The sequence below is a fragment of the Loxodonta africana genome, chromosome 7 (genome assembly GCF_030014295.1).
Source record: "Loxodonta africana isolate mLoxAfr1 chromosome 7, mLoxAfr1.hap2, whole genome shotgun sequence".
Lineage (NCBI taxonomy): Eukaryota > Metazoa > Chordata > Mammalia > Proboscidea > Elephantidae > Loxodonta > Loxodonta africana.
This window is the reverse complement of record NC_087348.1, coordinates 25,757,242-25,773,954: the sequence shown is the minus strand read 5'-3', so window position 1 is coordinate 25,773,954 and position 16,713 is coordinate 25,757,242. Positions and strand designations below refer to the sequence as shown.

Here is a 16,713-nt window from a genome sequence, read left to right as displayed (position 1 = left end):
TACAAAGAAAACTACAAAGCTCTACTACAAGAAATTCAAAAGGACATACTTAAGTGGAAAAACATACCCTGCTCATGGATAGGAAGACTTAACATAGTAAAAATGTCTATTCTACCAAAAGCCATCTATACATTTAACACACTTCCGATGCAAATTCCAATGTCATATTTTAAGGGGATAGAGAAACAAATCACCAATTTCATATGGAAGGGAAAGAAGCCCCGGATAAGCAAAGCACTACTGAAAAAGAAGAAGAAAGTGGGAGACCTCACCTTACCTGACTTCAGAACCTACTATACAGCCACAGTAGTCAAAACAGCCTGGTATTGGTACAACAACAGACACACAGACCAATGGAACAGAATTGAGAACGCAGACATAGATCCATCCACGTATGAGCAGCTGATATTTGACAAAGGACCAGTGTCAATTAACTGGGGAAAAGATAGCCTTTTTAACAAATGGTGCTGGCATAACTGGATATCCATTTGCAAAAAAATGAAACAGGACCCATACCTCACACCGTGCACAAAAACTAACTCCAAGTGGATCAAAGACCTAAACATAAAGACTAAAACGATAAAGATCATGGAAGAAAAAATTGGGACAACCCTAGGAGCCCTAATACAAGGTATAAACAGAATACAAAACATTCCCAAAAATGATGAAGAGAAACCCGATAACTGGGAGCTCCTAAAAATCAAACACCTATGCTCATCTAAAGACTTCTCCAAAAGAGTAAAAAGACCACCTACAGACTGGGAAAGAATTTTCAGCTATGACATCTCCGACCAGCGCCTGATCTCTAAAATCTACATGATTCTGTCAAAACTCAACCACAAAAAGACAAACAACCCAATCAAGAAGTGGGCAAAGGATATGAATACACATTTCACTAAAGAAGATATTCAGGCAGCCAACAGATACATGAGAAAATGCTCCCGATCATTAGCCATTAGAGAAATGCAAATTAAAACTACAATGAGATTCCACCTCACACCAGCAAGGCTGGCATTAATCCAAAAAACACAAAAGAATAAATGTTGGAGAGGCTGCGGAGAGATTGGAACTCTCATACACTGCTGGTGGGAATGTAAAATGGTACAACCACTTTGGAAATCCATCTGGCGTTATCTTAAACAGTTAGAAATAGAACTACCATACAACCCAGAAATCCCACTCCTAGGAATATACCCTAGAGATACAAGAGCCTTCATACAAACAGATATATGCACACCCATGTTTATTGCAGCTCTGTTTACAATAGCAAAAAGTTGGAAGCAACCAAGGTGTCCATCTACAGATGAATGGGTAAATAAATTGTGGTATATCCACACAATGGAATACTACGCATCGATAAAGAACAGTGACGAATCTCTGAAACATTTCATAACATGGAGGAACCTGGAAGGCATTATGCTGAGCGAAATTAGTCAGAGGCAAAAGGACAAATATTGTATAAGACCACTATTATAAGATCGTGAGAAATAGTAAACCTGAGAAGAACACATACTTTTGCGGTTACGAGGGGGGGAGGGAGGGAGGGTGGGAGAGGGTTTTTTATTGATTAATCAGTAGATAAGAACTGCTTTAGGTGAAGGGAAAGACAACACTCAATACATGGAAAGTCAGCTCAACTGGACTGGACCAAAAGCAAAGAAGTTTCCGGGATAAAATGAATGCTTCAAAGGTCAGCGGAGCAAGTGCGGGGGTCTGGGGAACATGGTTTGCGGGGACTTCTAAGTCAATTGGCAAAATAATTCTATTATGAAATCATTCTGCATCCCACTTTGAAACCTGGCGTCTGGGGTCTTAAATGCTAACAAGCGGCCATCTAAGATGCAGCAATTGGTCTCAACCCACCTGGAACAAAGGAAAAGGAAGAACACCAAGGCCACACGACAACTAAGAGCCCAAGAGACAGAAAGGGCCACATGAACCAGAGACCTACATCATTCTGAGACCAGAAGAACTAGTTGGTGCCCGGCCACAATCGATGACTGCCCTGACAGGGAGCACAGCAGAGGACCCCTGAGGGAGCAGGAGATCAGTGGGATACAGACCCCAAATTCTCATAAAAAGACCAAACTTAATGGTCTGACTGAGACTGGAGGAATCCCGGCGGCCATGCTCCCCAGACCTTCAGTTGACACAGGACAGGAACCATCCCCGAAGACAACTCATCAGAAATGAAAGGGACTGGTTAGCGGGTGGGAGAGAGACGCTGATGAAGAGTGAGCTAATGATATCAGGTGGACACTCGAGATTGTGTTGGCAACTCTTGTCTGGAGGGGGGATGGGAGGATAGAGAGAGAGGGAAGCCGGCAAAATTGTCAAGAAAGGAGAGACTGAAAGGGCTGACTCAAGAGCGGGAGAGCAAGTGGGAGTAGGGAGTGAGATGTATGTAAACTTATATGTGACAGACTGATTGGATTTGTAAACGTTCACTTGAAGCTTAATAAAAGTTATTAAAAAAAAAAAAAAGATGGACTGACACAGTGGCTGGAACAGTGGGCTTAAGCATAACAATGATTGTGAGGATGACACATGACCAGGCAGTGGTCTATTGTACATACCCTCACTATGAGATGGCACCTAACAATGACAACATAAAAAAACAACAGCAAACAACATTTTTCAAGAGAAGAAAGGCAGAAAACATTCCCCTCTGAGAATAGAAACAAAACATGGTTGCCCTTTATCATCACTCCTATTTAACATTGTGCTGAAAGTCTTAGATGGAACAATAAGGTAAGAAATAGAAATAAGAACATCTAAATTGTAAGGAGGAAGTAAAACTGTCCCTATTCACAGATGATATAATACTACACATAGAGAACCCTAAAGACTCCACAAGAAAACTACCGGAACTAATAGAAAGATTCAGGAGAGTAGCAGGATACAAGATAAATGAATCCAAAAATCAGGTAGATTTCTATACACCAAAAAAGAACTACGAAAAGGAAGTCAAGAAAGGAATACCATATATAAAACCAAAACAAATCCCATTGCCATCAAGTCGATTCCCATTCATTGAGACCTTATAGAACAGAGTAGAACTGCCTCATACAAGGAGCACCTTGTGGATTAGAAATGCCAACCTTTTGGCTAGCAGCAGTAGCTTTTAGCTCTCAACCACTGTATCACCAGGGCTTCACTTCTAAGGGCTTCTTTCCTTTCCATATAAAGTTGGTGATTAGTTTTTTTTAAAATGCTACAGATGATAACCAAAAGATTGGCAGTTCGAACCTACCAGGTGCTTTTTGGAAACTGTATTTAATTTAGGGGCTATTATAAATTAAATACCATTTATAATAGACCGTGAAAAAATAAAATACTCAGGAGTAAATCTAACTAGGGATGTAAAAGACCTATAGAAAGAAAACAACAAAACACTACTGCAAGAAATCAGAAGAGAGTTACATAAAATTGAAAAACATATCATGAATAGGAAAATGCAACATTGTGAAAATGTAAATTCTATCCAAAGCAATCTATCAGTACCATGCAAACTGGACTCAACTACCAACAGCATTATTTAATGAGATGAAAAAAACTAATTACCAACTTCATATGGAAAGTAAAGAGACCTTGAGAAGTGAAGCATTATTGAAGAAAACAAAAAAAGTAGAAGGCCTTGTGCTACCTAACCTCAGAACCTACTATACAGCTACAGTAGTCAATAAAACTTGGTCCTGGTACAACAACAGACACATTGACCAAAAAATTTAAATCCATCTACCTATGGCCACCTGACCTTTGAAAAAGGCCCAAAGTCCATGAAATGGGGAAAAGACAGTCTTTTTAACAAATGGTACCAGCAAAACTGGATATCCATCTGTAAAAAATTGAAACAGGACCCATACTTCACACTATATACAAAAACTAATTCAAAATGGATCAAAGACCTAAATATAAAACCAAAAACTATAATAATCATGGAAGAAAAATTAGGGTCAACATTAAAAAAACCCAACAACAACAACAACAAAAATTAGGGTCAACATTAGGGGCCCTTATATGCTGGGTAAACAGCATACAAACCATAATTAACAATACACAAATACCAGAATATGAGGTAGATAAATAGGATCTCCTAAAAATTAAACACTTATGCTCACCAAAAGACTTCACCAAAAGGATAAAAAGAGAATCTACAAAATGGGGAAATTTTTTAGCTATTAAACATCAGATAAAGTCTAATCTCTCAAAATCTATAGGAAAATCTAACACCTCTACAATAAAAAGACAAATGATTCAATTAAATAATGGGAAAAGGATATGAGCAGACACTTCATCAAAGAAGACACTCCGGTGACTAACGGGCACATAAGGAGATCCTCATGATCACTGGCTGTTATAGAAATGCAAATCAAAACTGACATTGTTGTCATGAATCAAAAAAACAGAAAATAAAAAATTTTGAAGAGGCTGCAGGTTAATGGAATTCCTATGGACTGCTGGTGGGAATGCAAAATGGTACACCATTTTGGAAAACGATATGGTGCTTCCTTAAAAACCTACAAATAGAAATATTACATGATCCAGCAATCCCACTCCCAGAAATATAACCCAGAGAAATAAGAGCTGTCACATGAATAGACATATGCCTGCCCACATTCATTGCAGCACTATTCACAATAGCCAAAAATGGGAACAACCTAAGTGCCCAACAAGCGATGAGTGGATAAACAAAATATGGTACATACACACAATGGAATACTACGCAATGATAAAGAACAATGATGAATGTGCAAAACATCTCACACCATGGATGAATCTGGAGGGCATTATACTGAGTGAAATGCCAATCACAAAATTATAGGTGCTATTTGAGACCACTATTATAAAAGCACATGTGTGCAAGGAAAAGCACTAGCTAGATGGTAGATAAGTTGTAATGTTGGTGAAGGGTAAGACAGTACACAATACTGGGGAAGTCAGTACAACTTGACCAGGTCAAAGTCATAACAGGTTCACAGACATATCCAAATGCCCTGAGTTCAGGGCTGGGGACCATGGTCTCGGGGGACATCTGGCTCAATTGGCATAACAGAGTCTATAAACAAAATGCTCAACATCCAACTGATATGAGTGGAGACTAGGGTCTTAAAAGCTTGAGAGCAGCCATCAAATATACAGCTACCGGTCCCATCCCAGCTGGAGCAAAGGAGAACGAAAAAGACCTAAGACACAAGGGAAAGATGAGTCCAAAAGACTAAAGAACCACAACTGCCATAACCTTACCAGACTGAGCCCAGAAGTAGATAACTCTCTGTTACCACCACCAACTGCTCCGGAAGGGATCACAACAGAGGGTCTCGGACAGAGCAGAGAAAAATGTAGAACAAAATTCAAATTCTAATTAAAAAAAAAAAAAAAAAAGACATGCTCTGCTTGTTTGACAGATACTGGAGAAACACCAAGAGTATGGCCCCAGGACACCCTTTTAACTCAGTACCGAAGTCACTCCTGAGGTTCATCCTTCAGCCAAAGCTTAGGGCCAAATGTGTCTGTCAGTTTGTGGTACTGCGGTGGCTTTTGTGTTGCTGTGATGCTGGAAGCTTTGCCACTGGTATTTCAAACACTAGCAGGGACACACTTGGTGGGCAGTTTTCAGCTGACCTTCCAGACTAAGACAGACTAGGAAGAAGGACTTGACAGTCTACTTTTGAAGTGGCCAGTGAAAACCTTTTGAATGGCATATTTCATACTTCGTCTCTCATACTTTAAGCATGTTATCAGGAGGGAACAGTCCCTGGAAAAGGAAATCATATTTGTAGAGTTTCAGGGAAAAAAAGGAAGACCCTCAAAGAGATGGATTGACACAGTAGCCGCAACAATGAGCTCAAGCATAACAACAATTGTGAGGATGGCACAGGACCGGGCAGTGTTTCATTCTGTTGTACATAGGGCAACAATAAGTTGGAACTGGCTACATGGCACCTAACAATAATGACAACATAGGGCCAACAATAAGACACATGAGGGGCACGCTTCATAGTTTAATCATGTATGTGAGACTAATGGGCACACCAGCCCCAAAACAAAGAGAAGGCAGGAAGGGACAGGAAAACAGGACTAATGGAAAAAGACAGCCTAGGGTGGAGAAGGGGAAAGTGTTGACACATCACTGGGTTGGCATCCAGTGTCACAAAACAATTTGTGTACTACTTAATGAGAAACTAATTTGCTTTGTAAAATTTCACCTAAATCACAATTAGAAAAATAAATACCAACAAGTTATACCTTAATAAAGTTGTTTTAAAATAGAAAATTGTAGCTTGATCATCTGAATAATATTTTTATTTTGTTTCTCAGAAACTTTGTCCAAATTTCTAAACAATCTAAACAAACAGAAAAAAAAACCCCGCTGCCATTGAGTCAATTCTGACTAAAAGCGACCCTATACAACAGAGTAGAACTGCCCCATAGGGTTTCCAAGGACAGCCTGGTGGGTTCAAACTGCTGACCTTCTGTTAGCAGCTGTAGCTCTTAACCAGTACACTACCAGGGTTTCCAATCTGTATAAAATTTTAAAGACTATATAACGTATATATGTTCATAATTTACTTAATAAGTTTCTATGGTATATAGTTAATATTTTCCCAGTATTTCACTATATTGAACCATGATCTTGTACAGGTTTCCATTTGTATATTTTAGTAACTCGTATTACTTCTGCAAAGCAGATTTCTAGAAGTTGATTTTATATGCTAATGAAGATACACATTTTTTCAACTGCTTTTGGACCTTAGGCAAAAGGTTTAGAATGACTATGTTTATGTTCCTCAGTTCATGGCACATTTTCATTATTAGTCCAGGCAATGCCCCTTATGCCTCTCCCTCCTTTATTTTTAATCCCACTTCAACATTATTCCTTTATCCAGTTATTTCTGCCACTACCAAGTAAACATCCCAATTACATTAAGATGGTTGTGTTTGTTTTCTTACTAAATGAACATTACTGTTCTCTTGCACATGAATTTATACTTTATATAAATGGCACCTTCCAGTTTTAAATTTAAAGCCTGCAGTGTCACAAATGGACAATCTCATGATAAATAAAAAAAAAAAAGGAATTATTGTTGTTCAGAAGACTTAAGCCAAGAAAAGAGAATTGTCTCAGTAACAATTCTTTTCTCCATAATTCTATTAGCCATGACAGCAATAAAATATATTTAAAATCTTCAGTGTTAAAAAAAAAAAAATGAGTTTGTATCTCCAGAAATTTAATACTCAAACAGAAGAAAAAAACTTCAATTTTAAGTACTGTATTTTACTCTTCTCCAGTAGTTATCTTCTGGATAACTACCTTTTTCTCACCTGAAATACAAGAGTAAAGAAAAAAGAATATTTTTATTAAATTAAGGTTGGTTTTTGGAGATTGTTTCCTCTACTTTAGTTCATTTCTTAAATTAATGATTATGATAATTGTGTTCTTTTAGGTAAAAGAGGGGCAGAAAAATAACATGGAGTGACATAATGAAAATATTATTGGTGTCAGACTGACTACATAGGTATACAGATTAAAAACAAACAAACACATCATCTTTGAGTCATTTCCAACTCACAGCGACCCTGTAGGACAGAGTATAACTGCCCCACAGCATTTCCAAAGAGCAGCTGGTAGATTTGAACTGCCCACCATTTGGTGAGCAGGGCACTATGCCACCAGGGCTCCAACATAGTGTATTAAAACTTGACTGCTAGACCTTTCGTTCCTAGACCTTCCGTACCCGATGTTTGCAATAGTCAATCTCTGAATTCAAATGAGTTACTTTGGGAAATAGACTTTAATCACTGTGTCCCTTAGATGCCATGGAGTTTCACTCACTCAATAATGTAGGCCCAGGCTACCTTTGGGGCCACTTTGTTGCAGGTCTTGTTAAGGAACCAATTCCTGGTGGTCCCTTCCCCCAAGGAGATCTGAACATTACCTGTGCTTCAGAGGTAAGGTCTCAAAACTTATGCCCACCACTTCTCACTAAGAACCAGAAGCAGGTTTTCCGTTAGAGGTGGGTAGAAAATATTTATCTCATTTACACATAATGGGCTTTAAAATATCCAAAGCCTATATCTTAACATGAACCGTTTCAATTCACTTTTTGGAAAACACTGGGTATTAAGTATAATCCAGTAATATAATGTTTAAAGTAAGGTTTGTTTCCAGGCTGTGTAACTCTTCTGGGATCATAGGCTGTCAGATATGATACAGGAATACCAGAATCTCAAAAACAAAGGGTTGACCCTCAGTGAAAAAGCCTTCGGATTGGTTGAAGAACATATTAGGAATTTTTGGCTATATATAACAAAAATCAAAACTTGAGATAAATGATTAAAAAAATACTGTATCATCACTGTTTTGGATTGAATTATGTCCCCCCAAAGTATGCGTACCCTAGCTGCATAGTGGTTAAGTATGTGTTATAAAGCCTAATCTCTGTGCCTGTGGTTCTAATACCATTGGGAATGGGTTGCCTTTGCTACTTAATGAGGCAGCATTAGTGTAATGTGTGTCTTGAGTCAATGTCTTACAAAATAAAAAAGAAGCAGATTAGCAAGCAGAAATGGGGGAAGATAGATGCCAAGGTACAGGGAGATCTCCAAGGAACCTGGCAATGAAAGATGAAGAGACAAGGATCTTCCCCCAGAGCCAATACAGAGAGAGAAAGCCCACCCCTAGAGCCAGGACCTTGAATTCGGACTTCTCAACATCTAAACTGTGAGAAAATAAATTTCTGTTTGTTACAAACTTCCGCTTATGGTATTTCTGTTATAGCAGTACTAAATAACTTAGACAATGACATAGATTTAAGTTTCTAAATTATCTACAGTCTAACCACACCTGTGCTCTTAAATATTAGCTTCCCTAAATGGTTACTTGAATGTCTCATAGGCACCCAAAATGTAACATGCTTTTCATTTTGATCAACTTCACCTTAAACCAGTTTTTTCTGATATTCAGAATGTATCATGGCCATTCATCTAGTTGCAAGAGCCAAAAACACAAAAGTCTTCCTTAATCTATCCCCATCTCTCTTTCCTTCATATGTCTCTCATATAATTCACTGTATGAATTATGGTAAGGAGGACGTCTTGTTTTTATGCTCATCTGTCTGTCAAATTTACCTCCTTCTTGCTGTCGTCAGCTCATCCACTTTGAACCAAGCCAACACTCTTGTTGACCAGTAATCTCATAGCAGTGTCTTGCCTCTTTTTTTTCTCCAAATCTACAGTTCATTATCTTCCTAACTGCCAAAATAATACAGTAAAACCTGCGAAAGTCGAAACATGTGTAAGGCGGAAACCTGTCAGAGAAGAAAAACTCAACACTAAAACGAGGTAAAGATTCTTAATAGAGAACAATGCTAAGCACCCTGTCAAAGGCAGAAATCTCCAAGTCCCAGAAAAATAAGACAGTCCTTCGAGTTCTGGCTTTTGCAAGTTTTACCGTATTTTTAAAACTTAAAGCTGATCATTTTTACTCACCTAAATGAAAACTTAATTTTAATCATTAGGTAAGGAGCTATGGTGGGACTTCTTTGAGTCTGGTTACCACCTCTGGAACTCTCAATTGTGACTGGGAAGGGACTCCAATTGCCTTAGTTAGGGCAGGTGACCATCCCTGAAATACACAATTCTAGGAAAGTATTTAGGGTATTATAATAACATGCTGCTTCTTTGGCACATATATGTCATATGTGAAAAAAAGATCAAGATGCTAAAAATTAAGTTTATTCTTCATATTCATCACACTGTGTTTTTATTCCTAATCACTAAATAAAAATAGCAATCCAAAATTTAAACAATAGTGGGAAAAATATAAGAAATTGCATAAACTTGAGAGCAAGAAAAAGGTTATGAAAGAGAAGGAAAAAGTAATGTTATACAGTAAATTACAACGCAAGCTTTATAGAAGTGATTTAAAAAAATGATAAAAAATGATAGTTATCATTAAAAAATAAAACTAAGGTGAGTATAAGTGATCTGAAAAATAAATCTGAAGACATACCTCCATACATTTTTGTCAGAGGTAATGAAATAAAAAATGAGAAAAAAAAATACCATCTATGCATAACAGAATTAGCAAGATCAACATAAATCTAATAGAAATTGTAAAAAGATAAAAAAGGAAGACTACAGAGGATGGGTCAGGGTAGTGGTTAGAACTGTCTATTCTTAGCAAACAGCAGGAAAACTTAGATTAAACATCACAAGGAACCATTAAATTATTTGGAGATAATTTCTCAAGCCTTTCTTATATACAATTGAGAGAAATATTAATCGTGGTTTAAAACATTTGCAAGTAAGTAAAATATTCAAATTTTAGTAATAGTGCATGAGTTTGGATCATCTGTTTAATTTCCCATACTAGTAGTTTCTCTGTCCCAAATGATTATGAAAAAGTACAGGATAAAAATAAGTTTATGATCCATGGGAGAGTAAAGTTGAAACAATGCCTAGATTGTTTTTTATCAGAACTAGAGTCTTGAGTTTAGTAACTGACAGACTAATACATGATTGAAAAAAATTTCAGCAAGGAATTATTCTTGCCATCTAACGGCAGTCACGGAAAATAATTCCTTGAAATTTTAACTCCTTTTTCTTTTATTCTTCCAACAGATGAATTTCCACACTCTTACATGGCTCCTGAAAATCTCACTGGGGTGACGGAGTTCATTCTCATGGGAGTCTCAGACCGTCCTGAACTTCAGCTCCCTCTTTTCTTTGTCTTTCTTGTAATCTATGGGCTGACCGTTGTAGGCAACCTGGGCATCATCACCCTCACCAGTGTGGACTCCCGTCTTCAAACCCCCATGTACTTTTTTCTGCGACAGTTGGCTATCATCAATTTTGGCAATTCTACCGTCATTGCCCCTAAAATGCTGACCAATTTCTTAGTAAAGAAGAAAACCACTTTTTATTATGAATGTGCCACCCAAATGGGTGGGTTCTTATTTTTCATTGTAGCTGAGGTTTTCGTGCTAGCTGTGATGGCCTATGACCGCTATGTGGCCATTTGTAACCCCCTGCTCTACATGGTGGTGGTATCTCCGCAGATCTGTCTTCTGCTGGTATCCATAGCATATGTCTATGGCTTTTCTACAGGTATCGTGGTTCCTTCTTGTGTATTTGCTATGTCTTACTGTTCTTCCAATGTCATCAACCATTTTTACTGTGACATTGTTCCCCTGTTAGCATTGTCCTGCTCTGATACTTATTTCCCAGAAACAGTAGTCTTTATTTCTGCAGCTACAAATTTGGTTCTCTCTGTGATTATAGTTCTAATATCCTATTTCAACATTGTCTTGTCCATTCTCAGGATACATTCATCAGAAGGAAGGAAAAAAGCCTTCTCCACCTGTGCTTCACATATGATGGCCGTCACAGTGTTCTATGGAACACTGCTATTCATGTATTTGCAGCCTAAAACTGACCATTCATTAGATTCTGATAAAATGGCTTCGGTGTTCTATACACTGGTGATCCCTATGCTGAATCCTATGATCTACAGCTTGAGGAACAAGGATGTGATAGCTGCCTTCAAGAGATTCCTGTCAAACCCATGCTATTCCTTTAAACCAATGTAATTTCAGACGATTTTAGTAAATGATAAAATGTTAATGTAGGTTGCAGGTTATTAGCATAATGGAAATTTTCATATAAATTGAATCATACAATAATAGTCATTTGTGTCTGGTTTCTTTCATTCATTTTATTTATTTATTTTTGCATTTCGTTCATGTTGTAACATGTATCAGAATTTTGCTCCTTTTTAATTTTAATGGATGTACTACATATTTATTTATTTATTTAGCATTAAATCAACACTTGGATCATTTCCAATTTTTAGCAATTAATGCTGCTCTGAACCTTTGAGTAGCAGTCTCCTGTGATTATATAATTTTTCATTTTGCTTAGGTAGATACCTAGAAGCAGAACTGCTAGGAAATTGCTAAGCTTATATTAATTCTTTTAAGAATACACCAGAATATTTTCCAAAGTTTCCCCCCAGCATATATGAGGGTTTCAGTGTCTGCACGTATTTGTCAAGCTGATATTGCCAGTTGTTTTGGTTATAGCCATTTGATTTGGTATGTAATGATAGCTTGTTGTGGTTTTAATTTGCATTTTGCTGGTGGCTAATGATTTTTTGCATCATTTTAGGTGTTTATTAGTTATGTGCATATCTTCTTTGGTAACATATCTATTCAAATATTCTACTCTTTTCAGTTGGACTATTGGTCTTCTTATTACTGAGTTGTAAATGTTCTTTACATATTCTGGATACCAGGCCTTTATCAGATATATGATTTGCTAATGCTTTCTCCCATTCTGTGACTTCTCTTTTAATTTTCTAAGTGATATTTTTGAAAATCAAAAATCTTTATTGTTGATGATGTGCAATTTTTTTTTTTAATATGGATAATTTTTGGCATTATATCTATAAACTGTTTGCCCAACTGAGGTCATAAAAATTTCTCTCTCACGTTTACTTCTAGAAGATTTATAGTTTCAATACTTAATGTTCATGCCTATAATCATTTTGATTAAAATTAGCCATAAAGTGAAGGCCAAGGCTTTTTCTTTTTTTTTGCCTTTGAGCATCCAATTACCACAGGACCGTCTGATGCAAAGACTAAAAATTCCCTACAGAATTTCCTTGCAATTTCTGTCAAAAAGAAACTGCTTATAAATAGATGGCTTTATTTCTTGACTTTCAGTTCAGTTCCCCTGATCTATTCATCTGTGTTTATGCCAATGACATGTTGTCTTATCTATTCTAATTTCATAGCACATTTTAAAACAGAACAGGGTAAATTCCCTCACTTTGGTGAGCTTTACCAAGTTCGCCACCGAGTCATTCTGGAGGTACTACCTTTCCCCGCTCTGGGATATAATTAAAGTTGTCCTTCATAGGACCTTGATACTGCTACTTGAGTGGATTGTTTCCCTTTCCAGTCCTCCCTCCTTACCATCTCCATGATTGTTTTGGGAAAAATTCCTAATAAATTGCTTACACACAAATTTTTGTGTTTGGGGCCCCTGGCTAGAGAACCCAAATTAAACATTATTATAATTTCTATATACTATATTATTTATATTTTCTTGAATATGATGTTGTGATAAAAAATTTAATTCAAAGCATTAAAATATTTTATTGAACACCTGTTAGAATGGCTAAAAACTGAAAATAAAACAATATCAATTAGTGGTGAGGATGTGGAGTAACAAGAACAATCATTCATTGCTGGCAGGAATACATGTTGGTGCACCATCTTTGGAAGACAAATTGGCAGATTCTCTTAAAGCTGAACATAATCTTACTATACCCACTGCCATCAAGTTGATTCCGACTCATAGCAACCCTGTAGGACAGAGTAGAACTGCCCCGTAGAGTTTCGAAGGAGGGCCTGGTGGATTTGAAATGCTGACCTCTTGGTTAGCAGCCATAGCACTTAACCACTACGCTGCCAGGGTTTCCAGTCTTACTATACAATCCAGCAATCACACTCCGAGGTATTCACTCAATTGATTTGAAAACTATTTCCACACAAAAACCTATATGCTAATATTTATAGCAGCTTTATTCATACTTGTTAAGACACTAGAAGCAATCAAAATGTCCTCCAACAGGTGAATGAAAAATCAACTGTGACACATCCATAAATGGAATACTATTCAGTGATTTAAAAAAAAATAAGCTATCAGACCATACAAAGACATGAATAGGTCTTAAATGTGTATTGATAAGTGAAAGAAGCCACACTGAAAAGGGTACATACTCTGTGATTCCTACTACATGACATTCTGGAAATGCCAAAACTAGAGAGACAATAAATTAATCAGTGTTGCCATGGGTGGTGGAAGGGAAAGGTCAAATATATGAAGCAAGAAGGATGTTTTAGGGCAGTGAATCTATTCTGCATAATACTGTCATGGTGGATACGTGACACTACGCATTTGACCAAAACCCACAGAATTTTACAGCACAAAGAGTAAATCTTAATGAATTCAAACTTTAAAACAAATCATTTAGAAGGTCAGGGAATCTCAAAATGGAATGCAGAATATGACAAGAGAATCTCACTGTATTATAAATGCATGGACCGATCTCAGTGAATTGGGTGGTTGAAAAGATACTGACCAAAGTAAATTTTATAAACTTTATTTTATAAAGTTATTTCTCATGCAGGTAGAGGTTAACAATTCTGAAACCATTATACATGTATGCTGAAATTTAATGATGAAGTAAGTGGATGGCAGAGGGTGGGGGCCAGGTTTGTCACTGTTAGAATTCTGCCTGTACCAGCTACGAATTAGTTTGAATCATGATTGCTTTGACTATCTTGTAGGCATAAGCTTTCAGTGTATCGGGGTGGCAAGGTTTTTTTAACATGGTTATTCTAACTTAATATTTACATATAATATCCTTTTATTCCTCACAACAACCCTTTAAGACATGTACTAGCACATTTTATAGATGGGGAGACGGAGAACTGAATGTAGAACTCACCAGGGTCTAGGATTAACATAGCTAGAAAGTAATAGAAACAAATTCAATTCCTAAAGCACACTACCAATCAAGGTCTTTCTACTATGTTCTTCTTACTTTAATTTCCAATGTAGATTTGAAATTTGAGTTTTATATTTATATCCATAATTGTGTCTATATCTATCTATACAAACAGATAGATGTACATCTCGTTGCAGATGAGATTGACCTTCACAGAAATGCATCTCATCCTACTAACGCCATTGCAACTATATGATTTTTGTCTACACAGAGCAGATAGGCCTAGACTTAGTCTCATGGTGTATAACAAGCCGCTTTACTCCATGTCTGGCTTGAGTTCTGTTTCCGTATTCTGGAGGCAAAAGACTCGGAATAGCCAAAGCAATCTTGAAAAAGAATAGTGTTAAAAACCAGTTGCCATGGAGTTGATTCCAAATATATTAACCCTTTAGGAGAAAGTAGAACTGCCCCATAGAGTTTTCAAGAAATAGCTGGTGGATTCAAACTGCTGATCTTTTAGTTAGTAGCCATAGTTCTTAACTACTGAGCCACCAGTGCACCATGTATCTGTATATACCAGGTTTAAAAGCTGCAAGATGGTACAGTTGTAAAAACAGCATGGGAGCAGTATCTGACCTCTTCTCACTTCCCAAGGGAAAAGGAGAATCACAACAAGGAACCCAAGACTGATTTCTATGAAAAGGTGGTCAAACATGCCCCCTTTCTCCACCAGCCTTACAAATTGTGACAACAACCTTCCCTCCCATGGCACTTTCTGCTTTTCCAGCTGGATTTGATAATTCATTGCAATGGCCACCCAGAACTTACAGACCATTCTCATGATTTGGGGGTTTTTAGGGAAGTAACATGCTACATTTCAAGCTCAGGAATACACAGGATACAGTTTTTCCATCTGGACAGCCTCTTTTCAGTTGTGCTCACAGGTGTTCCTTTCCCTCCTGTCTTATGCTGGATTCTCTAAAGAAGCAAAACTAGTAAAGTGTATAAATATGTATACAGAGAGATTCATATCACAGAAACAGCTCACACGATTGCAGATGTTGGAATGTCCCAAGTCCTTGGATCAGGACTGAGGCTTTTCCCAATTCACAGAGCTGCAGAAGCTGGTGAATGCAAGATAAGCAGGTTAGACAGGGCTCCCACTCACCGGCTGTGAAGGGTGAGGAATCCCAAGGTTGCCAGGCAAGACTGCAAGGTTTCTCCTGATTCATGTAGCTGCAGGGGCTGGTGAACCCAAAACTGGCAGGTTATGGAGCAGACAGATCTCTTGCTCGCAGGCTGTGAAGATCATGGAATCCCAGGATGGACAGGTAAGCTGCTAGCTCAAGTCCCAAGAACCAGAGGTCAGACAAGAGGCAGCTGCTGGATGCAGAACAAGCCAACAACTTTGAGAAGGTAAGCAGGAAGTGAGTAGGTGGCAGAAGGCAGAGAGAGGCCGCCGCATGCCTTGCCCCACTGGTACCACTCAGCAGATTCCGTCATGGGAATTATCACATATCAAATTTCGACAAGGAAGTGATCACAACATTGTACAACCCCCACAACCTGAGAATCATGGCCTAGCCAAGTACACACAATCTTAACCATCACACTGGCCCTCTGCCTCTGCCCAAAGCCACTCAGCTTTCTCTCTCTGTGGGCTGGGAAGTCTACCATGCAAACTCCTGCTGCCAGGTCTCTGCTGCCACTTTTTACTGCCTTTAGTGTTACAGTTCTCTCTCTCTGTCTGCTGGTTCCAGGAGCTTCTCAGTACAGGAATCCCAGGTCCAAAGGACACACTGGCTCTTTTTCCTTGTTGATGGTGCTATCTTCTCTTTATTGCCTCTGGGATGGCTCATTTGAAGCCCAGTATGATGGCAAAGCTGACAAATCCCCTTGGTGGGCTACCAACACCCTACCACACAGTCTGCCTAATCACTTGGGTGGGAGTTTTAAGACCATGCTTAAAAAGGTCACACAGAAGTGATCCATCACCATGCAGGCCACCCCTGGCTGTTCTAGGCATGGTTCTTTAATATTTGGAAGATAACTTCTCCCAATAGCTTTACCAGCCCAAAACAGTCATCAACAATTAGTCTTGCAGTAGGGCAAAGTATCCTAAGGGTGAGATTACGCAGGTACCAGCATTTAGGTCTGCTTCGGGTTTCGAACTGATCTGGTCAGGTTCTTCA

At 38.1% G+C, this 16,713-nt stretch overlaps 1 protein-coding gene across 1 annotated transcript; it reads left to right on the top strand.

The window, feature by feature from the left end:
• Positions 1 to 9,824: 9,824 nt before the first annotated feature.
• On the top strand, positions 9,825 to 15,196 carry LOC135231659 (olfactory receptor 8J3-like). Its single transcript, XM_064288083.1, has one exon. It carries the CDS (start codon positions 10,647 to 10,649, stop codon positions 11,592 to 11,594), a length of 948 nt encoding a protein of 315 aa, XP_064144153.1. The 5' UTR covers positions 9,825 to 10,646; the 3' UTR covers positions 11,595 to 15,196.
• The last annotated feature ends 1,517 nt before the right edge of the window (positions 15,197 to 16,713 follow it).

Bases quoted from the DNA above. Each gene is read 5' to 3' on its own strand.
- LOC135231659 (XM_064288083.1), top strand. From the start codon at position 10,647: ATGGCTCCTGAAAATCTCACTGGGGTGACGGAGTTCATTCTCATGGGA.